Source organism: Microcebus murinus, chromosome 6, assembly GCF_040939455.1.
Source record: "Microcebus murinus isolate Inina chromosome 6, M.murinus_Inina_mat1.0, whole genome shotgun sequence".
In the NCBI taxonomy this organism is placed as follows: domain Eukaryota; kingdom Metazoa; phylum Chordata; class Mammalia; order Primates; family Cheirogaleidae; genus Microcebus; species Microcebus murinus.
In genome coordinates, this window is record NC_134109.1 from 103383373 (window position 1) to 103408473 (window position 25101).

General features: G+C 46.7%; 1 protein-coding gene across 2 annotated transcripts in view; it reads left to right on the forward strand.

The window, feature by feature from the left end:
• Positions 1–20009: 20009 nt before the first annotated feature.
• PIAS1 (protein inhibitor of activated STAT 1) overlaps positions 20010–25101 on the forward strand; it is a 279235-nt gene continuing 274143 nt past the window's right edge. The window contains exon 1 of one of the 2 annotated variants that reach the window (XM_076004509.1): positions 20010–20021. In XM_076004509.1, coding sequence (XP_075860624.1) covers positions 20011–20021 — 11 coding nt within the window. In that variant the 5' untranslated portion in view covers position 20010. The remainder of the gene's footprint in view (positions 20022–25101) is intronic. The other variant, XM_076004510.1, reaches the window with a different exon arrangement.

The window sequence follows — 25101 nt, forward strand, 5'->3', positions numbered from 1 at the left end:
GGAAAGCCAGGTGGAAGCCATGTCACCTTTTATGACCTCACCTCAGAAATCATTCAGTGTCACTTATGCTAGCTACATCATATTGGTTGGGGCAGTTACAAAGGTCTGCCCAATTCAGTGGAAGCGTGTCAACGTTGCTTTGTAAGATGAACATGTTGGAAGCTCCCAGATGTACACACATGTGCATGTGTATGTACGTACATACACATATATATGTTGATATAGTCATCTTTGAATGACCATCAGGCACACTGTATTTTCTTTCTTTCTGTTTTTTTTTTTCCTTTATTTATTTATTTTTTTTCCATTTTCAGTTGGCCAATTAACTTTTTTTTTTTTATTTTTAGTAGAGACGGGGTCTCGCTCTTGCTCAGGCTGGTCTTGAACTCCTGACCTTGAGTGACCTGCGCCCGGCCAGGGTCCTTTGTTAATAACAAATTATGTGAGATCTTGAGCACATTGTAATTTTTTTTTTAAATTAGCCTTTGGCAGTCCTTTCCTGAAAAGTTGAGAAACAGAGTGTTTTCCTCCGTCTATGACAAGGTAGCAGGCATGCTTTGATGCTTCTGATGGACAATGGAGTGAAAATAGGCAGATGCGGTGTGATTAGAACCACATTTAACATTCATAAGAAAAAAAGACTGGACAAGGTATACCAAAATGTGTTAGACTGGCATTTTTCTTTATTATATTTTCCCAAAATTTAAAAATATGGACTGATGCTTACCTTTGTTTGGAGAGATCTAGTGAAGCTAAAGTCTAAGCCTTTGTTTAATTGATGGATTAGTGATTGTTTTATGGATCTCAAAGGGCTGGGGAGAGGCCTCCTGGTCTCTGTACAGCCACTGGGGTCAGGGGGCAGTTCTGCTGGAGAGTGAAGGAGCATGTGATGATAGTAATAGTAATAAAAATAATAATCAGTGTATATATAGTGTCCCGGGAATTGTACTAAGCAGCATCTCATTTAACCCTCTCAACAATCCTTTCAAGTAGCTATTAGCAGTATGTCCATTTTACAGATGAGGAAACTGAGAGGTTAGGAAACTTAGGAGGTTTATGTGACTTGTCCAACTAGTACCGTATGTGGTGGAGAAGGCATTGGAACTTGGGTTCCTAACCTCCTTGCTACCTGTGTCATGTGGGAAATGCTGGAAGTCCTGGGACCCTCTTCTGAAAAATCACCCCCACTGCCTGCATCCAAGCCCTCAGAATCTATTCATCCCTGAGGCATTTACTGAGCTTCCTTGTGTCCCCGCTGAGGCCCCGCTAAAGCGTGGCCAGAGTCTTCCAGTACCTCAGGAGCCAGGAGGAGCAGGCAGGGAGCAGGTCAGTGAGGGAGGTCTGCCATGGGGCACAAAGGAGGGGCACTGGTGTGGGCGGGGGCAGGGTTAGGAGGGGCTTCCAGGAGGAGGTGACAGCCCTCTCAGCCTTAAAGGACTAGAAGAGCTGGCCTGGTAAGGGGGCGAGGGCGGGAGGGGTCGGGAAGGCATTCAGGGCTGAGAAGGGCCTGAGCAGGGGGGAAAGGAGAAACACCGGAGAAGCACCGGAAGTACGTTCCTTCCAGCACTGCCGTCCTCCTGCCTCCGGTGTCTCCCCTCCCCTGCATGGCTGCCACAAGCCATTTCGATCAGTGGGAAGGTGGGTGCAGAGCATTGCCGGGGGCAAGCACCTGAACGCGCCAGTCAGAGCCCACCTTTTCCAGGATGTTTGCACTCGGGCCAGGTCCTGTCTTCCCAAGGCCTAATGGTGTGTGAGACGCAGCCCAGAGAAGGCCACAGCGGTGGGTGCCCAAGACGCCGGGACAGTGGGCAGACCAGGCCGCGGGAGTCTGAGCAAGGGGTCTACACGCTCCGAGGGCCAGCACGCCCAGCGTGGGTTCCAGAACACGGGCCAGGGCACTCTTAACCATTTCTCATTTCCTTCAGTCTGTCCAAGTTGGGTTCCTGACACCTGTAACCAAGGGACTCCTGCTGACGTGGCCCCCGAGGTGGTCAGGCTCAGCCGAGGGTCATTCACGCTGACGCAGAGAGGCTGACCGGCGGATCACGGAGCTGCTGCTCTTACTGTGATAAATGCGACTGCTCACTGCGTCACCTTTCCTGTCATTATTGCTAGTGTCTCCTTTCCCTGGGGAAAAGCCACCTGGATTGACAGACGGCCTCTCGGAACCTGCTTGGCGGGCAGGCCCTCGCGCCGGCGGTGCTCCTTACAGCCAGTGGCTTCAAGCTAGGATTGCCCAGAAGTCAAAAAACTGTTTCTGTTAAGGAAAAACATTTTAGATTTTGCAGTCTTTGTTGCAGCTATTCAACTCTGCCACTGTAGTGTGAAAACAGCCAAAGACACAATATAAATGAGTGTGTGCATACCTGTGTCCCAATAAAACTTTATTTATGGACACTGAACTTTGAATTTATATAATTTCCATGTGACTTGATATATTGTTATTCTTTTAATTTTTTCAATAATTTAAAAATATAAAAGCCAGTCAGGTACCCTAGCACTTTGGGAGGTAGAGGCAGGAGGATCACTTGAGACCAGGGTTTCGAGACCAGCCTGAGCAACATAGTGAGACCCCATCTCTACAAAATATATATATATATTTAAAATTAAGCTGGGTGTGGTGGTGCACACCTTAGGCCCAGCTACTCACTCAGGAGCCTAAGGCAGGAGGATTGCTTGACTCCAGGAGTTTAAGGCTACAACAGCCTGAGCAACAGAATAAGATCCTGTCTAAAAAAAAAAGAGAGAGAGAGAGAGAGACTAAAAAAGCTATTCTTAGCTCCTAGACCTAGCAAAAACTGGTGGTGATGGACCAGGCTTGTCACAGGCTTGCTTCCTCTTCTCTGGCTCTCAGACCACACTCTTCAGTTAACACCCTCCTGCAGAAGTTAGGACCCACGAGTGGTTTAAGTGCTTGGAAATAATGACATTTCAGGTTTGGCTTCCCCAAATTAAGCCACAGACCACGCCTGACACTTCTAAGGGCAGCTGTCCTGCCCCCAGCTACCTGTGAGAAACCCATCAGGTAATCCCACCCATCCCACCCTGCACAACTGAGGGGCCGGGGGCCAGGCGGGGCGTGGGCGGGCTGCAGTCTCCGACCCAAGGCCTGGCTGGGAAGCAGGGCTGGCTTTTGAGAAGGGTCTTCAAAGGCCAGAGGGAAGCAGCAGTTAGAGGTGGGCTCCGTAGCTGGAGGTTGAGTAGACTCGAGGGCTGGTCACTGGAGGCCAGGTGCCAGCTGAAGGTATGGGGGAATGGAGATGGTGCGGGAGAAAGCAAGACAGGTGGGGACAGATAACGGGTGCCCCGAGGAAGGCCAGCAGGCAGGCAGATTGAAAGACTGAAAGAGAAGCAGACACAGCAGCTGGATCCCTGAACTGCCCCATTTTCTGGCCCTTCCTGGGGCTCGACTAGGTTAGGTCTTCACTGTATCTTCATAACAACACGCCCCGCCCGCTTCCTGGGGCTAACCCCGGGCAGTCCCTGCGCTTCTCTGACACAGTTTCTCAAACCAGAGCCATGACCGGGGCGGTCATTTCTGCTGCCAGCGAGGCGCTTCCCTCCCAGGTGACTTTCCCATCTTACTCTCCACGGGACTTTGCACTTCCTGTCGGGACGCCTTGCTGACTTGGTGTCTGCAGACTGGAACGTTGCCTCAGCCAAGAAAACTCACAGTGGGGTGGCCTGGGTCTCACGGCCCTCGCCTTTGGAATGGCTGTCCTGCAGCACCCGCCACTTGCTGTGACAATGCCGAGCTTTGTCCGAGTCCCGTGCCCGCTGAGGCAGCGGTGGTGGAGAAGTCCCCCTCCCCTTTGAGTTCCAGGGAAATGGCTCACCACAAAGGACCCCTTCACCCCACACACTCCAAGAGAAGCCGGGTCCCATCCTCGCTTACTGTTCCCGGAAGACCGGCTGCCGACTCCCGCGTTTGCCAGCCTACCTAAAACGCGTTTCCTTCTTTTTCCTCATTAACGTAGGTTCTCCTTATTGCAATAGCCTGCATAAAATCTTCTCCTTAATTGTCTGGGGCATTTTGCTTTCCCAAGTACCAGGGGTCGTTTTAAGCGTCCATTGGGTGGGGCATCCGGAGTCCCGGGCTCCAGTCCCGACTCACCAAGCCAAGCTTTCTCTTCTGGGGCCCGCGAGCTTCCTAAGGTCCCCTTAGAAGACGGGTATGAGTGGCAACCCAGCCCGTCGGCCCTGCGCGCGGAGGCGGGCAGAGCGAGCAGCTGCACCTTTTGCACGCTGCCACCAGAGGGCGGCGGCTCCGCGGAGGAGGCCCAGCCTCCGCACCGCTCGCTCCCGCAGTGCGTGTCCAACGCGCTGGAAGCGATCGCTAAGCTGCGTCCTTTCCAGCACCCCAGCGCTTTCTCCAGCTCTCTCGCCGCACTTAAGGCTTCTCCGTTATGCTCTCGCGGACGGCGAGTCCTCCCCGTCCCTGGCTGCTTGAGTGGGCGGGAGAGCTCAAAGCCGGCCTCTGGGGGGCTGGCGCCTGTCAGGTGACAAGGTCCCTTCCCCTCTTGTGGCCCCCTGGCCCCTCATCTCTACTTGAGACCGGTGGAAGGATTCCTGAGGCAGCGGGGAAATGGGGAGGGGGGTCCCACTGGGGTCCCCTTGCACTAGGGCAAGCACACCCCGCAGCCCCTTAGAACAGCACACGGCCCCCTTCTCCTGGGCAAGACAGGAACTGTCATCCATCTGAAAGGTGGGAGACAGCTTCCCAGAGAAAAAAGGTGATGGGCAGACTAGTAAATGGCAGAATCAGGACAGGAACTCAGTTCTCCCGGCCCCAAACCCGGAGCTCTTGGGGTGGCTCTGCACGGTCAGAGATGGTTCACCACTTGGCAAAAGAAAGGGACACTGGACATCCTCTTTTCTCATGACAGAGACCCCTGGACCCCAAAATGCAGTTGCATAAAGTACTCAAATTGTAGTATTAGGGCACGGTGGCTCACGCCTGAAATCCTAGCACAGTGGAGGCCCAGGCAGGAGGGTGGCTTGAGGTCAGGAGTTCCAGACTTGCCTGAGCAAGACTGATACTCTGGTCTCTACCAAAAAGTAGAAAAATTAACCGGTTGTGGTGGCCCGTGCCTGTATCCCAGCTGCTCCGGAGGCTTGAGGCAGGAGGATGGTTAGAACCCAGGAGTTTGAGGTTGCAATGAGCTGTGATCATGCCACTGCCCTCTAGCCCTGGTGACAGAACGAGACCCTGTCTCAAAAAAAGAAAAAAAGAAAAAATTCTAGTTTTATGTATTGCCATGGAAAGATGATCACATTTGATTTTTTTTTTTGGAGACAGAGTCTTATTCTGTTGCCTGGGCTAGAGTGCCGTGGCATCAGCCTCGCTCACAGCAACCTCAAACTCCTGGGCTCAAGCGATCCTCCTGCCTCAGCCTCCTGAGTAGCTGGGACTACAGGCATGTGCCACCATGCCCTGCTAATTTTTTCTATATTAATTTTTAGTTTGCCAATTAATGCCTTTCTATTTTTAGTAGAGAAGGGGTCTCCCTCTTGCTCAGGCTGGTTTCAAACTCCTAATCTTGAGTGATCCACCCCCCTCGGCCTCCCAGAGAGCTAGGATTACAGGTCTGAGTCACCACGTGCCCCAGATCACCTTTGCTTTTTAAAGTGCATGTCCCCATCCGCATTTTAGAAGCAAATACAAATACAAAAGCCAAACTGTCCTCAGTGGCCACCCCTGGCAGTTGGAAGAGCAGTAATGGGAACAGGATTTCATTTTTTCTGTGTTCAAATTATTCATTACTAGCATTTATAAAGCAGAAAGAGGAATGATGATTCAGGACTCCCGTTTGACAAAATAATAATAATGCCTCCTTGTTAAAGAATTGGAAAATACAACAGAGAATGAAAGAAACAAAATTCATTAGTAACTCCCACACCCTCATAGATATGGCTGTTTTTCTTTCTCGTTGGTTTCTTGCCCTGCAAAATGTGAGTAACGGCATTAACTGCAGAGGAATGTCGCAGAGGACTGAGTGAGAGACTGTATGTAATAGCTAACATTCCAGAAGTGTTAGCTATTTTTATTATATATATAACAATGTATCTATCATTTATGTGCAGCTGTTTTCACCTACAAGATTGCTTCATGAAGTTTCCCATTCGACTATTCTTTTAAAATTATATTTTTAGTGATTGTACAATTTTTCATTTTATTTAAGTTACCCCCTATTGTTTTCTTTTTAATTTTTCTTTCACTTTTTTTTTGCTCAAGAAACTGAAATCTAAACCCCCTATTGTTGAATCTTTAGATTGTTTCCAATTTTTCCTGTTATAATAACAGTGAGATTAACATCGTTAAACATCTATCCTTGTCAGCATTTCTGATATTTCCTTGGATGGATTTCTAGAGGGAGGATTACCGGGACAAAGGGTGCAAATATTTTTCAGGCTTTTGATTCAGGTTACCAAACTGCTTCCCAGAAAGATCTTGCCAGTTTACATTCCCGCCTGCAGTGCCTGAGAATGCCTGTCCCACTGCACACAAAGCAGGGATCTTTTTTCAGGATGGGTGAGATTTGAGGATGTGGCCAGACCAAGGAGAAGGAACCCTGTAGTGAGGGAGGGTTTAAATTTCAGGAGAGAGAGGGGAAGTCTAAAGAAGTGAAGTCCATGGGAGAAGGGAGGGGGATTGGGAGCAGGTCTTACAGAGATTGCCTGGGACTTCAGAAGGGACACCTCATTTCCTGGTGATTGGGTGTGGATATAGAGTCACTGTAAGTAGGCAGGTGAGATTCAAGAGGTTGGTCCCTAGGGGTCACCTTTTTCAATCAAGTTGGAGGCTGGGTCATCTACTCAAAGGTAAAAGGAGGGTGAGAAGGGGACTTGAGTAAAAGGGTTCAACTCTTTTGCTTGAGGAAAATAAAAGTGTTGACAGACTGGTGGAGGTGGACGACTTCCAGTGTGCTGTGCCCCCATCGTGCAGGGCTGTGGCACTTTCTCTACAGCATGCAGCCACCTGGGAAAAGAAAAGGTTGCACAGGTTAAAATTTAAATCAAATCGTTCAAAACGTCGTAAACAGTAGAAAAAATGTTTTTTGGGAGCTGGGAGGATTCATTGTAGTGAAATTTACAAATTTCTGGAGTTACACCAAACTTTCAAGGAACAGTTAATTTCTATCTTATATAAGTTGTTCCAGAAAATTAGTAAAGAGTGAAAGCTGCCCATATCATGTGATGAAACCAATGTGATCTTGATTTCCAAAATCAGTAACAACAAAGCAATAAATGAAAATATTGGCTGGGCTCACTGGCTCATGCCTGTGATCCTAGTACAGAAGGCCAAAGTGGTTGGCTTGAGGTCAGGAGTTTGAGACCAGCTTGGGCAATAGCAAGACCCTGTCTGTACCCAAAAAAAAAAAAAAAAATTAGCCAGGTGTGGTGGCGGCACACGCCTGTAGTCCCAGCTATTTTAGAGGCTAAGATAGGAGAATCACTTAAGCCTAGGAGTCTGAGGTTACTGTGAGCTAGGCTGATGCCATGGCACTCTAGCCCGGGTGACAGAGTGAGACTCTGTCTCCAAAAAAAATGACATTGTTTCAGCACCAAAAACAGGCCAATAGACCATGGAATCGAATAGAAAACTCAAAGCTATTAGTATACAGGTGGGAGACATCGAAAATCAATAAAAAAAGGGCAGATTAAACCAGTTCGCTATATGGAAAAAAATGAAACAGAATCCTTACCTTATACCAAATAAAAATGTATAATATATACTAAATAATATAAGACTTCAAGGTGAAAAATAAAACTCTAAAGTTAATAGAAGAAAATATAGGCCGGGCGCTGTGGCTCACGCCTGTAATCCTAGCTCTTGGGAGGCCGAGGCGGGCGGATTGCTCAAGGTCAGGAGTTCAAAACCAGCCTGAGCAAGAGCGAGACCCCGTCTCTACTATAAATAGAAAGAAATTAATTGGCCAACTGATATATATATAAAAAAATTAGCCGGGCATGGTGGCGCATGCCTGTAGTCCCAGCTACCCGGGAGGCTGAGGCAGAAGGATCACTCGAGCCCAGGAGTTTGAGGTTGCTGTGAGCTAGGCTGACGCCACGGCACTCACTCTAGCCTGGACAACAAAGCGAGACTCTGTCTCAAAAAAAAAAAAAAAAAAAAAAAAAAAAAAAAAAAAAGAAAATATAGAAAAGTATCTTTGGGACCTGGGTTAAGAGAGGGACTCTTCAAATAAAACTTCAAAAGCACAAACCAGAAAGCAAAAAATTGATGAGTTTGATGACATCAAAATGAAGTATTTCTGTACAAAAAAACGATGCCATGGACAGCAGGCAATGGAACAGGAGAAAATATTTACATTTCTAAAAATGCTAAGGGATTAATACATAGAATATACAAGTACAGTCATCACCTGGTATCCTTGGGGGATTCATTCCAGGAGCCCCCTCAGATACCAAAATCCAAGAATACTCAAGTCTCTTATTTCAAATGGCATAGTGTTTGCTTATAACCTAACCGTACCCTCCTGTATACTTTATTTATTTATTTTTGAGGTAGAGTCTCGCTTTGTTGCCCAGCCTAGAGTGAGTGCTGTGGCATCAGCCTAGCTCACAGCAACCTCAAACTCCAGGAGAGCTCAAGCAATCCTACTGCCTCAGCCTCCTGAGTAGTTGGGACTAAAGGCATGCGCCACCATGTCCGATTAATTTTCTCTCTATATATTAGTTGGCCGATTAATTTCTTTCTATTTATAGTAGAGACGGGGTCTCACTCTTATTCAGGCTGGTTTCAAACTCCTGACCTCTAGCAATCCACCTGCTCGGCCTCCCAGAGTGCTAAGATTACAGGCGTGAGCCACCGCGCCTGGCCCCTCCTGTATACTTTAAATCATCTCTAGATTACCTATAATACAATGTAATGCCATGTAAATAGTTGTTATACTGTATTGGTTTTTTATTTGTATTTTTTAATTGGTGTATTGTTATTTTTTATTCTATTTAAATTTTTTGAATATTGGTTGAATCCAAGGCTGTGGAACCCATGGGTACAGCCTAGCTCACAGCAACCTCAAACTCCTGGACTCAAGCAATCCTCCTGCCTCAGCCTCCCGAGTGGCTGTACCTCGAAACTCACTGCAAAGTGAGACACTCTGTCTACAAAATATTAAAAAAAAAATTAACTGAGTGTGATAGGGCATGCCTATAGTCCCAGCTACTCTGGAGGCTGAGGCAGGAGGATCACTTGAGCCCAGGAGTTGGAGGTTTGGTTGCAGTGAGCTATGATGACGCCACTACTCTCTAGCCCCAGAGACAGAGCGAGACCCTGTCTCAAAAAAAAAACAAAAAAAATTGCAAACATCTGCTTTTCAAAAGACACTGTTACAAAAATGAAAAGGCAAGCCGCAGCCTGGGAGAAAAAGTTTGCACAAGGCACATATGATAAAGGATTTTATGACGATCATCAGTTTATTGCTTCTCAGCTCCAAATCCACTCTTCTGTGCCTGCTCCGTGATAATGGAGGCACGTAAATATCTTTCCTTTGACATTTGGTGTGATGTTAAGGAAGCAGAGGACACTGGAGGAGGAAAACACTTTCTTACTGTTTCCCTCGTCCTGCAGAGGGCAGCTTCTCCAGCTCCCAGGCGTGGTAACCAGCCGGGCCCAGCTGCCAGAAGCTTCCCTGGGCACCTTCTCAAGGTGGTGTGCGGTGGGCTAGGCACTCGACAGTGGTGGCTTCCCCCAGCACCCCGCGCCTGGGGAACTTTGCAGTGAGTTTCGAGGTACAGCACCTCCCGAAACAACATCCCCTAGCACCCACGGGGAGGGTTCCAGCATTCCACTGGTGAGCTGCCTCAGTGTCTTCTTCGCGGCCCAGTGAGCCATGCTGGCTGTGCCCGGCAAGCTCTGGAGCTCCTTCTCCGGTGCTGCAGCTCAGCCCTGCCGGCAGCGCCGTCTGTCCTCTGCATTTGCTGTTCTGGCATTTGTCAAAGTTCCCGCTAACTCTTAGGAGTCAATTCCCCATTATCCGATCTCGTGTTAGTATCTCTTTATGTTACACTCACCCTGTGGAAATGACTGCGTTTCCTGTCTCCTAATTGGACTCTGACCGATACCGAATTCTCTCTAGTACACAGAAAGAAACCTTACAACTCAGTAACAAATAAAACACTCACTTAAAAAGTGAACAAAAGGCCGGGCCCGGTGGCTCACGCCTGTAATCCTAGCACTCTGGGAGGCCGAGGTGGGCAGATTGCTCGAGGTCAGGAGTTTGAAACCAGCCTGAGCAAGAGCGAGGCCCCATCTCTGCTGTAAATAAATAGAAATTAATTGGCCAACTAATATATATAGAAAAAATTATCCAGGCATTGAGGCATATGCCTGTAGTCCCAGCTACTCGGGAGGCTGAGGCAGGAGGATCGCTTGAGCCCAGGAGTTTGAGGTTGCTGTGAGCTAGGCTGACGCCAAGGCACTCACTCTAGCCTGGGCAACAAAGCGAGACTCTGTCTCAAAAAAATAAATAAATAAAATAAAATAAAAGACTTTAAAAAAAATAAAATAAGATAAAAAGTGAACAAAAGATTTAAACAGACACTTCACCAAATAAGATATAAGCACATAAAAAGATTCTCAACATGATTAACTAATAGAGAATTGCAAATTAAAACCACAACAAGATATCATTACATTACAAAAGGGCTCAAATTAAAAAATGTGAAAATACAATCTGAGGATGCAGCGCAAATGGAACCTTCATACATTGTTGGCAGGTGGCAAGATGATACACTTTGGAATACAGTTTGACAATTTCTTATAAAGTTAAATACACATTTATGTATATATGTCATTGTTTTAGTTTCAATTCCTAATGACAAATGATGTTGAGCATATTTTTTATATGCTTATTCGCCATCTGTTTATCTTTTTTGGTGAGATATATGTTCAGATGTTTTTCCCATTTTTAAATTGGGTTGTTTTGTTTTGTTTTTGAGACAGAGTCTCACTTTGTTGCCCAGGCTAGAGTGAGTGTCGTGGCATCAGCCTAGCTCATAGCAACCTCAAACTCCTGGGCTCAAGCAATCCTACTGCCTCAGCCTCCCGAGTGGCTGGGACTACAGGTATGCACTACCATGCCTGGCTAATTTTTTCTATATTTATTAGTTGGCCAATTAATTTCTTTCTATTTATAGTAGAGACGGAGTCTTGCTGTTGCTCAGGCTGGTTTCAAACTCCTGATCTCGAACAATTCACCTGCCTTGGCCTCCCATAGTGCTAGGATTACAGGCCTGTAGGTTGTTTGTTATTGTTAAGTTTTAAGAGTTCTTTGCATATTTTGTATTCAAGTACTTTATCAGATATATGTTTGGTAAATATCTTCTCCAGTCTGTAGCTTTTTCATTCTCTTAACAGTGTCTTTTGCAGAGCAGAAGTTTTTAATCTTAATAAAGTTCAACTTATCAATTTTTCTTTCATGAATCATGCATTTGGTGTGGTATCTAAAAATTCATAGCAAAATCAAAAGTCACTTAGGTTTTCTTCTGTTTTCCTCTAGAAGTTTTATAGTTTTGCATTTTACATTTAGGCCTATGATCCATTTTGTTATTTATTTATTTATTTTTTTTTTTTTTTTTTTGACACAGAGTCTCACTCTGTTGCCTGGGCTAGAGTGCCATGGCGTCAGCCTAGCTCACAGCAACCTTGAAATCCTGGGCTCAAATGATCCTCCTGCCTCAACCTCACGGGTAGCTGGGACTACAGGCATGTGCCACCATACCCAGCTAATTTTTTCTATATATTTTTAGTTGTTTGGCTAATTTCTTTCTATTTTTAATAGAGATAGGGTCTAGCTCTTGCTGAGGCTGGTCTCAAACTCCTGAGCTCAAGCAATCCTCCTGCCTGGGCCTCCCAGAGTGCTAGCCATTTTGAATTAATTTTTGGGAAAGGTGTAAAGTCTATGTCTAGATACTTTTTTTTTTAATGTATGTGGGTATCCAATTATTCCAGTACCATTGGTTGAAAAGATTAGCCTTTTCCCCACTGAATTGTCTTTATCCTTTATCAAAGATCTGTTGACTATTACTAAAAGTAAATTATACCTCAAAAAAATTCACATTAAAAATTCATATTTCCCCCAAAACAAACAAAATCATGTACTGTAAACACAGTGGAGTAGTTGCCAAGGTGTATGGGAGGGTGTGTGGCATGAATATAAAAGAGAATGTGTGAATGAATGAACAAATACATGGAAACAACTGGCCTTGCACACATCAGTGATGATAATTTTGAGAGATTGATGGTTGCCACTAACCTGTTCTCTCCTTGCAGAGCACTGGCCAACCCACCTAGAAACTACATTTCCCAGCCCCCCTTGCTACTTCGTGTGACCACGTGACTAAGTTCTCACCAATAAGATGTGAGCAGAAGTGTTGTGCATTATCCACGTCATTTTCTTGAAGAGACTTGCTTTGTACTCTGTCCTCCTTTCCTTCCTGCTCATCAGAAATGGTCACAACTGGAGCAGCCTTAAAAGCCATAGATAGAGGAGAGTAGACCTGCCTTGCCTGTCTGGGGTTCCCTGCAAGACCTTGAGAAGAGCAGCATAATATTTAAAAAGTGAGGCCATTCTTCCTCGAATGTGGCAAGGTGGGACTGTGCATCAGCCCTGTGATAACAGCCAGAGTGCGGATAAAATGGAGCAGAGTGAGGTCAAGAATAGTTCTTCCCTGAAAAACTGCCCTTCCCACCTCATCCTCCCATGATCTCCACTCCCAATGCCACGACAATAGTTCTTGGCCTGGTGTCCTGTTCTGGAACAGTCTGCATCGGCATTTGTGGCATTCTCTCCCCAAAGTCTACGCATTGCATCCAGGTTCTGGTTGTGGAGCCAAAGATAAAAGCGCTTTGGCACCCTCCTCCTCACCCTTCACCACCCCATACGCACCTAACACGGACACTGGATTCCTGGGCATGAAAAGGAGAGGAGGCAGGCTGAAAGGGGCGAGAGCGTGAGCCTGAACATTTTGCAAAGACAGACAAGTCCATACTTAATACTTGTATTCTGGCATTTCCCTAGAAGTTATTTACACCCTCCCATTGCAAACAGAAAAGTACACAATTACATTTATATCTCACATTAAGTTAGGGTTAAAGTTTTGTATTCTGTGTTTTTTTTGAATCTTTTTTTGGCATCATTTTGTTTTGAGCGTGTCTTGTAAAAGGCATATGATTGATTTTTTTCAAAACCCAAATTGTGACAAATCTTTGTCTTTAATAGGGAAGTTTAGGCCGGGCGCGGTGGCTCACACCTGTAATCCTAACTCTCGGGGAGGCTGAGGCGGGCGGATTGCTCGAGGTCAGGAGTTCAAAACCAGCCTGAGCAAGAGCGAGACCCCATCTCTACTATAAATAGAATGAAATTAATTGGCCAACTGATATATATATATATGTATAAAATTAGCCGGGCATGGTGGCACATGCCTGTAGTCCCAGCTACTCGGGAGGCTGAGGCAGAAGGATTGCTTGAGCCCAAGAGTTTGAGGTTGCTGTGAGCTAGGCTGATGCCATGGCACTCACTCTAGCTTGGACAACAAAGCGAGACGCTGTCTCAAAAAAAAAAAATAGGGAAGTTTAACTCATTTACATGTATTTTTAGGTATATATTTTATTTTTCATAATATATATGATTTGTGATTTTATTTTATTTTATTTTAGCGTATTATGGGGTACAAGTGTTAAGGTTACTTATATTGCCCATGCCCCCCTCCCCCCTCAAGTAAGAGCTTTAAGCGTGTCCATCCCCCATATGATTATTTATGATTCTATTTATATGCTATTTCTTTTTTTCCCTATCTCTTGTTATGCAGATTGTTTTAGTTTGCTTTTATCTTGTTGTGATTTGGGAGATATGGAGCTTATTTTTAAATTCTATTAGGATTTAAGTTAAAAAATTGTTTTTTTTCTGGGCCGGGCTCGGTGGCTCACGCCTGTAATCCTAGCACTCTGGGAGGCCAAGGCGAGTAGATTGTTCGAGATCAGGAGTTTGAAACAAGCCTGAGTAAGAGTGAGACCCCGTCTCTACTATAAATAGAAAGAAATTAATTGGCCAACTAATATATATGGAAAAAATTAGCCAGGCATGGTGGTGCATGCCTATAGTCCCAGCTACTCGGGAGACTGAGGCAGGAGGATCGCTTGAGCCCAGGAGTTTGAGGTAGCTGTGAGCTAGGCTGACACCACGGCACTCACGCTAGCCTGGGCAACAAAGCGAGACTCTGTCTCAAAAAAAAAAAAATTGTTTTTTATTTCAATAAGACTCATACATCTTTATTCAGGCAATAAATATATAACCTAAAAATTTATCAGTGTTCTCTAAGATACATATTTCTTTGTATCTGTACCGTCGCAAGTCACCTCCAAATGAGATAATACAGATTTCTTTTTGTTTCTTTGTTGTTTTGCTTGGGAGTAGCATGGTAAAGATCTTGGACTTGGTGCAGGATAAATATGTAATTTATCACAGATGCTGTTACTTACAAGTCCCGCTTTGGTCTTCTGTAGTGTTCATTTTGAATTGCTGCTGATCTTATCACCAGTTTTGTTAAAACTTATTGATGATGTGGTGATTTTCCCTTTGTTTCTTAGCCTTTTTTACCCCAGTGACATACATGGTGAATGACATTCACATACCAGGCACATTCTCCTGGCCATAACTAGTTTTTGTGGAATATTAAACATTTTATGGGGAAGTAAGGTTAATAGCCTCCCAGACTTTTTGGGCATAATATTTAGAAAAGCATTTTATAAACATAGTAGTGGTGAAACCAGCCCTTTAAAGAACTTTTAAAAATCTTGTCATTTGATAATGAAAAGTACATAAATATAACCAACCTAATTTTTAAAAATATCGAGTCTTATTCGAATGGGTTAAAATATATCTTTTAATAGATTTTACTTTTTTCATGTCTTCCTAACACTGTAGGTGATATTAGGAAAGGAACAAGTATGCACTGTGGCAGAATAAACATGAATTTATTTTACTATTTAAAGTTATAATGAAATTTAAATACATATATAATTATGACTACAATTATGACAAATTGTACTTGCATCATCAGTTTGTCCGGTTTTGATTTCGTAATTGTCGCTGTTGTGTGGTTCCCAACAGAAATGATCCCTGGGTCATGCTCTCTCCTGGGCCTCCTAGATGTAGATGAAGGCTTTGTGTCTGATCCGCCTCCCCTGCCTCCTTCCCTACTAAGACTTCATCTGTGAGGGCCAGGCATGGTGGCTCATGCTTGTAATCCTAGCACTTTGGGAGGCTGAGGCCAGGAGTTCAAGACCAGTCTGGGCAATACCGAGACCCCTGTCTCTACAAAAAAAGTAAAAAAAATTAGCTGGGCATGGCACTGCACGCCTCTAGTCCCAGCTACTTGGAAGGCTGAGGCAGGTGGATTGTTTGAGCCCAGGAGTTTGAGGTCAGCCTGGGCAACACAGTGAGATTCCTTCCCCATCTCTAAAATAATTAAAATTAAAAAAAGAATTTATCTATGGGTAAGATGAAGAAGAAAATAAAAATAAACACAAAAATCACAACTCACAGACAGCAAGATAATTCCCAAAACTGTTTGTGGTGCAACTGTCAGGGGTACTGGCCACTAGCTGAGGTCGCGGGGTAGCTCACTGAGCCAGCCACATCTCTGCTGCTCAAGAAAGCAGATTGTGATACAAGGCAGCAAGGGTGCCTTGTGCCATCTGAATGCACTCTGAATTTTCAGTTAGTTAATTAATTTCAAATTAGGAAACATTCCAGACAAGCAACAAGACAGTATACTATCCACCTAGCTTAAGATATAAAACATTACAGACACAATTAAAGTTCCCGCTGATTAAAACGAAACAAACACCCTCCCCCCTCCTCCCCCAACACACACATTTTTATTGAAGGATAGTATAGACGGATAGTTTGCTTTTAACAAATGATGTTCGAAATTCGGTTATGGAAGCACCAATTGTGATTTATTTCCTGAGACAAATGCCTTTGATGATGGCATAACAAGGTGTTGCAATAATAATAACTGCTGGAAAATGTATTTCTCAGAACATGAAATTCATGATGGAAACAATGTCTGTTGACTTTCCCGGTTATGAGATGTCATTGCTATACTTTTTTGTTGAATATATAAATGCAAACAATTGAACATTGAAAAATATCAAAGCATATAAAGGAGAAGTCAGCCTCTTGTCCACCAAGTAAGGACTCGTGATTTGTTCTTCCAGAAGGCAGCTATGACTACAGTTTCTCATGCAGCCTTCCAGAGATGATCTACATATTCAACGAATTTTCACTAAATATATCTGCATAAAACAGAAACACAGTTATCCTGGCTTATCCAAAGAGGAGTTTGCATTTATGCTGAGAGGCCTGGAGGTGGGCAGTCGGGGTGGGAGCAGCATGGCCACCAGGGAAGCATCAGTGTCCCGGCTTCTTCTCATCTTTCCACTCTGTTACACCTAACCCGTGGGCCGGGCACGGTGGCTCACGCCTGCAATCCTAGCACTCTGGGAGGCCGAGGCGGGAAGATTGCTTGAGCTCAGGAGTTTGAGACCAGCCTGCGCAACAGAGACCCTGTCTCTACTATAAATAGAAAGAACTTAGCCAAACAACTAAAAATATATAGAAAAACTTAGCCGGGCATGGTGGCACATGCCTGTAGTCCCAGCTACTCGGGAGGCTGAGGCAGGAGGACTGCTTGAGCCCAGGAGTCTGAGGTTGCTGTGAGGTAGGCTGACGCCATGGTACTCACTCTAGCCCAGGTGATAGAGTGAGACTCTGTCTCAAAAAAAAGAAAAAAAAAAAAAGCCAGAAACGTTCTCAGAGATCTCCAGCTGTCTCCTCTTTATATCTCTGTGGCCACAGTGGTGTCACATGGCCATTTGGAGGAAGCCTAGGAAATGAAATGTTTTCTCTGGGCTCATTCTCCTCTCATCAAAATTTCTCTTAGCAAAGAACAGTAGCAAATAACTGCATACTACATCTGTTAATCCTACTTTGCTTTTTTCATTTCACTACCGTGTATGATTCAACATAAGTTTCCTTCTCAGAATACAGACTTTCAAAGTCACTTAGATGCATTTCTTTATTTATTCATTTAACCAATAAAAATCTGTTGCTAATAATGTGGTAGAGACCCACTGCCTTCTGATGTCTGTTTCTGATGTTTTTAGAACCACAGATGTTTAGCTGGACACGGGCCACGGAGAGCAAGACTAAATTTCCAAGCTTTCAGCTAGGTGTGGCTGTGTGACCAAGCTCCGGCCTATGGGATGAGAACAGCAGTGATACATGCCTTTGCAAACGATATGTGTGTCTTCCCCTTCCTCTTTTTCCCCTTTCCTGCTGGCTGCGTGGTGGACCCGGCATGCTCCATGGTACAGATGAGATGTTGCACGTAACACCACCCAAATCTACATCCTAATACCACTGCAAATGTGCCAGACACTGCGCTAGGGGCTCAGGATGCAAAAGAACCATAAAATTAAGTTCCTGCCTTCCAGGAGCTCAAAATATTGTGGAGAAGACCAAAGAGCAAACAAACACCTTTGAAGTCTTGTGGTCAGTGCTGTGGTAGCCTCAGGGCCTTTGGGGCCCGGCACAGCCAGTCACCTACCATGCCCCTGGCCCGTATCGGAGCATCTGTCTAGCCAGCCTTGCATTCATTCATTTACCCACTTACCCATGGATCAGTTCATCTTTCACCCACCCATTCATGCTTCCATCCATCCCACCTGTCTCTCCCACAGCTCATGACGATCCTGCGGTTATTTTTGTAGAGAATTATTATGCAAGACCCATTCTGATGCACTTTTCTCAGAATCAAGTCAATCAAAACGATGCCTTTTACCTCAATTTTAACAAATGCCAGGCACCAAGATCACCATACACATGCAATATAATGATGAAATTTCATGTTCAAATCACATAGTAAATGCTGATTTGTACACTTGTTTAGATTTTCCTAGATAATAAAAATGACATAGCCATTAGCTAGTTTTTTTCCAGGGAGTTCCTCCCACTTCTCCTGAGTTGGATGTGACTTCAGCACCATAGCTGTGTATCCCCATATTCTTGAGGGGCAGGGAAAGTTAGGGTGACCACCAAGGAAGGCCAGCAGGCCTCATTCACCTCCACGGAGTGAGACTCATTGTCGTCCTCTCTTCCTCATTTAGGCCATTTAAAATTTTGCAGAACTCCTCTTAACAATTCTTCATTGTTAAGAAATTAAATGGCACTCTGGGAGGCTGACGGGAGGATCGCTGAAGGTCAGGAGTTCGAAACCAGCCTGAGCAAGAGCAAGACCCCATCTCTACTATAAATAGAAAGAAATTAATTGGCCAACTAAAAATATATGGAAAAAAAAATTAGCCAGGCATGGTGGCGCATGCATGTAGTCCCAGCTACTCGGGAGGCTGAGGCAGTAGGATTGCTTGAGCCAGGAGTTTGAGGTTGCTGTGAGCTAGGCTGATGCCACAGCACTCTAGCCCAAGCAACAGAGTGAGACTTTGTCTCAAAAAAAAAAAAAAAAAAAAAAGAAAGAAATTAAATGGTTCACATATTGACCCCCATGAATGCATAGTGACTGTTAATTACCAATAACACTGAATTTATTTGGTATAAAACATGAAATATCAAACTTCAAACAAACTTAAGCAGTTTAATATTAATGGGGAGATGAACTGGGGGGAGAAGTGAGCAAGGTGGGGGGGAAGGGGAATAAGGAGTGAATTTTTCCTTTTGAAATCTAAAAAGCGCTGGAACTTGTCTAAATGCAGCCCTGTTCTCTGTTCTGGGGAGATACAAAAATCAGATCCCTCCTGCCCCTCCCTGCCCCTGAGGCAGGAAATTTCCTGTCTACTCAAATAGATGAGATACATCTTGCAGATATGAGATACACACCTGCAAACTCTATAGCAGAAACCTGCAAGCTCCTATAGCAGAGACCTGCAAGCTCCTATAGCAGAAACCTGCAAGCTCCTATAGCAGAGACCTGCAAGCTCCTATAGCAGAGACCTGCAAGCTCCTATAGCAGAAACCTGCAAGCTCCTATAGCAGAAATCTGCAAGCTCCTATAGCAGAATGGGAGGTGACTACAAGGGGTGTCACGAGGCAGATATGATATACCAAGTGCCGAGTAAATTGTGTGCGTAAGAAACGTGTGCTTCTCCAGGGGAGTGGTAGTCACAGCGCATTGGAATGGCCCAGGAAGCTCCTCTTCCCTCCTCTTCCTTTCCTTCCCCCCATTTCTAGGCACTGGGGACACAATGGTGAAGAAAACAGAAAGAAATCCCCACCCGCATGGAATTGACATTCTCGTAGGGCAAGACAGCAAACAAAATAAAATAAAAATAATAGAGTGTGTAAGGCAGCGATACATGCTATGGAAAAATAAGACAGGGAAAAAGAATCAGGGCTATTGGGGAAGGTGTCCTTTAAATATGGTGGCAAGGCCAGGCGCGGTGGCTCAGGCCTGTAGTCCTAGCACTCTGGGAGGCCGAGGTGGGTGGATTGCTAAGGTCAGGAGTTGGAAACCAGCCTGAGCAAGAGTGAGACAACATCTCTACTAAAAATAAAACTAAATTAATTAGCCAACTAAAATATATATATAGAAAAAATTAGCCGGGCATGGAGGTGCATGCCTGTAGTCCCAGCTACTCGGGAGGCTGAGGCAGGAGGATTGCTTGAGCCCAGGAGTTTGAGGTTGCTGTGAGCTAGGCTGGCTCCACGACACTCTAGCCCAGGCAACAAAGTGAGACTCTGTCTCAAAAAAAAAAAAAAAATCTGATGGCATGAGAAGGCACCATGTGAGGAGTAAAACTGGAGGGAGATAAGGGAGGCCCCAGAGTGGGTACCCCGTTATTTGGTGCCTGCTGCTCGTGACAGCAATGGCAATATGTGTCTATCTGCCACACTCTTCCTTTGGCAAACACTTAGGCTCACTGCAAAGAATGAGAGTGGTTTTTCTTTCCCATAAGGTTGAGAGTACATGGGGGACAGGCTGCATAGGGGCGACAGCAACCTTTGCATTCTTTTTTTTTTTTTTTTTTTTGAGACAGGGTCTCACTTTGTTGCCCAGGCTAGAGTGAGTGCCATGGCATCAGCCTAGCTCACAGCAACCTCAAACTCCTGGGCTCAAGCAATCCTACTGCCTCAGCCTCCCAAGTAGCTGGGACTACGGGCATGCGCCACCATGCCCGGCTAGTTTTTTCTGTATATATTAGTTGGCCAATTAATTTCTTTCTATTTATACTAGAGACGGGGTCTCGCTCTTGCTCAGGCTGGTTTTGAACTCCTGACCTTGAGCAATCCGCCCGCCTCGGCCTCCTAGAGAGCTAGGATTACAGGCGTGAGCCACCGCGCCCGGCCACCTTTGCATTCTTAAAAGAAGGCAACCCTTAACCCGAAGAGGAGGCTGAGAAGCCAATAATGATTTTCCAGTCACATGATTGAGGGGACCGGAACGTAGTGGTAACAGGACAGGGGACTTTGCTGCAGGCCTCTCCTTCGTCCAGGACTTGGGGCAACTGCCCTGCACTCTGCTCTGCCCTCTGCAGCGAGTGGGTGCAGAGATGCTGCACAGGCACCGGGCACCGCACCGGGCAGCTGGGCACAGGCACCGGGCACAGCACCGGGCACAGGCACCGGGCACAGCACCAGGCACAGCACCAGGCAGCTGGGCACAGGCACCAGGCACAGGCACCGGGCACAGGCACCAGGCACAGCACCGGGCACAGTACCGGGCACAGGCACCGGGCACAGGCACCGGGCACAGGCACTGGGCACAGGCAGCGGGCACAGGCACCGGGCAGCTGGGCACAGGCACCAGGCACAGCACCAGGCAGCTGGGCACAGCACCGGGCACAGCACCGGGCAGCTGGGCTCCCGGAAGGGCAGGCCTGGGAGAGGGGAGCGACTCCCCCGCTGGAGTGAGATATCATCCGAGGCTCATGACGTCTGGCAGTTTGAAAGCTCCTCAGATTACCTGGCAAAGTTGGCTCTGGCAATGTCTGGGGAAGGAAGGACTGCCCTTCCATGCTGGCCTGCATAATCAGACTCGGAAGAGTCCGCTTCCCCATGGAATAGGACAAAAGGAGGTGACAGCAAAGCCCTTGCTGGGTTTTGGCTTCGGGATGAACGGCTTCCACCCCCCAGAACTGGAGTGACCTCCCAGCGCCTGGCTTCTTCCATCCATAAAATGGGAAGCATAATAGAAGCATTTAAAGGGTGTCAAAATTACAGCCCTCAATTGGTGATAACTGTCATTACTTAGTATTAATAATTACTATTACAATACTTCTTTGTTGCATGGATTGCAATGTCCGAATACACATATTTTAAGGGCTTCCAGAAACTAGCGGTAGAGCGGCACATCTGCAGAGGCTGAGTGGAGCTTCCGGACCCGACTGCCTGGGTTTCAAACATGGATAGCCATTTGTGAGCTGTGTTCCCCTGGGCAAGTTACTTAACCTCCCTGAGCTCCTCTGTCCTCATCTTCAAAGTGCAAATAATAGTGGCGCATATTTTATTACTTAGAAGGAGGCTGGTCCTCCAGGCTTTCTACAGCCAGAGCATCTGTGCTGTCCAAAGGGGCCTGGGTAGCAAGGGAGTATGATCCTACTAATACCAGAATCACGTTTTATGTTAACAGCACCCACCGCAAAGCGATGATGTGAGGGAAGAGCAATCGCAGATCGCTTTACAACAGGGCGGGACAATAACTGCATTATTATTATCATCCCCGTTTCTGCAGATGAGGAGATGGAGGCCCAGAGAGTGAAGACACCCACGACCGCAGCGACCTGCAGCTACTCGGTGGCAGGGCTGGCTCTGGATCCAGGGGTTCCGCCCGGTACCCCGCAGCTGCCGGCCCGGGGACCAGCCGGCCCCGCCCCCTCCAGAAGGCACCCTGGGAAGGGAACGCTGGCTGTCCTCCAAGTCCCCGGCGCCCGAGCCCTGCCCCCGCCCCGCCCGCCCCGCCCCGGGCAGAGCGCACTCCGCCGCGGGAACATTCCGGCGCTCTGAAGGCGTCGCGGGCGCGGCGGCCGCGCCCCCTAGAGCTGCGCACGGCGCCCGCAGGCCCGGCCGCCCGGGGAGCGCGGACGCGCCCGCCCCGCGGGGACCCTCGGGGCCCCCCCGCCCGCCCGCACGCACGCACGCACGCACGCACCGCGGGGACCCTCGGGGCTCGCACGCCCGCCCCGCCCGCCCGCACCGCGGGGACCCTCGGGGCCCGCACGCCCGCCCGCCCGCACGCACGCCCCCGCGGAGGCTGGGCCGGGCGCGGAGCGGACGCGGGGACGGCCTGTGCCCGGGCCCGCCGCCCCCGCAGCCCCAATGGCCGCTTCCCGCGAAGTTGGTGCGCACTGCTAAGGACAAGCAGCACTGGGAGGAAGGGCGCCACTTAATGCCACCACCCCGAGACAGCTGCGACCGATTTGGGTTACGTCTTTCTAGACATTTTTTCCATGCACAAAACCATACGGGTATAGAGCGACATAAACCATGCTATCGCACTGTTTTTAAGTGAATGAACTTTAGTTTTCAAAAGCAGTTTCAAGTCAGCGGAAAATTAAGGAGCCAGCGCAGAGCTCCCGTAAGCCCTCCCCGCCCTCGCAGCCCCCCCTCCCCCCCGTTATTACCGATGAGCCAGGAGTGATGCAGTAGCATGCGCTGAAGTTCGCAGCTTGCACTCGGTTTCGCTCTTTGCGCGGTAAAGTTCCCTGGGTTTTGACAAATGCGTAACGTGACGCGTCCACCATTACAGTGTCTTACAGAGTATGTGTGACATTCTGCCCCAGAAGTCCCCTGTGCTCCACCTGGGGGCAATCCCTGATCGCTCTACTGTCTCTACAGCTCTGCCTTTTCTGGAATATCATATAGTTGAAATCATACAGTGTGTAGCCTTTGCAGACTGACCGTCACAAATATACTTTTAAGGTTTCTTCTTGTCTTCTCATGGCTTGATAGCTCACTTTTTTTTTTTATTTTTTATTTTTTTGAGACAGAGTCTCACTGTGTTGCCTGGGCTAGAGTTCCGTGGTGTTAGCCTGGCTCACAGCAACCTCGGACTCCTGGGCTCAAGAGATCCTCCTGCCTCAGCCTCCCGAGTAGCTGGGACTACAGGCAGGCGCCACCATGCTTGGCTAATTTTTTTTTCTATATATTTTTAGTTGGCCAATTAATTTCTTTCTATTTTTAGTAGAGAATGGGTCTTGCTCTTGTTCAGGCTGGTTTCGAACTCCTGACCTTGAGCCATCCTCCCGCGTTGGCCTCCCAGAGTGCTAGGATTACAGGTGTGAGCCACCGTGCCCAGCCAGCTCACTTATTTTTTATAGCTGAATAATATTCCATAGTATGGATGTACCAACACAGTTTATTTATCCATTCACATTTTGAATTGTCTTCCATTTCTGGCAATTATGAATAAAGCTGCTATAAAGATTAGCGTAAGGTTTATTATACTGCTTTCTAGCTTGCCTTTTTTCAATTACATTATGAATTTCTTTCAGTATTGTAAATATAGATCTATATCATCATTTTAATGGCTACATAAGATATGATCACAGTTTATCTAACCAGCCCCTAATGTTGGACATACAGATAGCTGTCTCTTTGATTGTGACCTCATAAACCTGTACCAACTTGTTGGTCTTCACTACAAGTTGATAGTATCTTGTAGTTGTTAAGGATTAGTTGCTTGTGTCCTATGTTCAAATCCTGGCCACCCCACTTACTTACTTGGTGACTCTGGATAAAGTGTTTAATTCGTTATGACTCAGTTTCCTCATCTGTGAAATGGGAACAATAATTGTACCTATTGTGAGGAATAAGTGAGCTGATACGTGTAAGGTGTTTCCAACAGTTTAGAACCTGACACATATAAACTCATAATAAAATTTAGCTTTTGTTATTATCTATTGAGCTCCTACTGTGTGTGGAAGTTATCGAAGATTAAATCCTATGTGTAATGTAACCACAAAGAACTTTGGCTCAGCTCCTGCTAGGGGATAACACAGGCTCAGCAGCACCAATTCTTTCTGTTGTTTTCTCCACACCAGGCACTGTTCTAGACCCAGGGTTGGAATTTGAACACGGGGGGGCTGGTTTTAACCACCCTGCCTCTGCACAAGTAATCCCTACACAAAATACAAAGCCAGATGGGTTCTAATAAAGTGGAGATGAGGAGCTGTGAGAATTTGGGGGACCCAGTGATGGCTTCCAGCTGGGCACACCAGGGGAGTGTCTATGTTCCACTCATTCCATGAACACCTACGCAGCTTGATAGACGGGACACCCCCCTTCGCACTGGGTGAATAAAGAGGCAAATAAAACCAGGGCCAAGCACATAATCTGGTGGGACAGACAGGAAACAGACTTCAACAAGCAAATGTCAAATGACAGGTGGTGACACAAACTGGAAGGGAACACAGGTTTCTGTGCAGGACACCGGGGTTCTGGTAGGGACTGCCACCTTGGAGGAGGCGACTGTCAAGCAGTGGGCACTGTGGGATGAGCAGCCGGAATGAGCAAAAGGCCAGAGGCAGGAGGGAGTTCTCGGTGTGTTCTGAATACTATCAGAAGCCAGTGTGGGAGGGACACGGGGAGCCAGGGGAACGGGGCTGAAGATGTAGACAGGGGCCAATTTCTAAGAACTTTCCAACCTAAAAGAACTTTCTTAAAGTGACTGAGCAGCCCGAGGAGGTAGGGACAAGAACACTCACTCTGTGTGCACCTATTAATATATATATATATATATATATATTTTTTTTTTTGAGACAGAGTCTCGCTTTGTCGCCCAGGCTAGAGTGAGTGCCGTGGCATCAGCCTAGCTCACAGCAACCTCAAACTCCTGGGCTCAAGCCATCCTGCTGCCTCAGCCTCCCGAGTAGCTGGAACTACACGCATGCTCCACCATGCCCGGCTAATTTTTTCTATATATATTAGTTGGCCAATTAATTTCTTTCTATTTGTAGTAGAGATGAGGGTCTCATTCAGGCTGGTTTCGAACTCTTGACCTCGAGCAACCCGCCTGCATCGGCCTCCCAGAGTGCTAGGATTACAGGCGTGAGCCACCGCG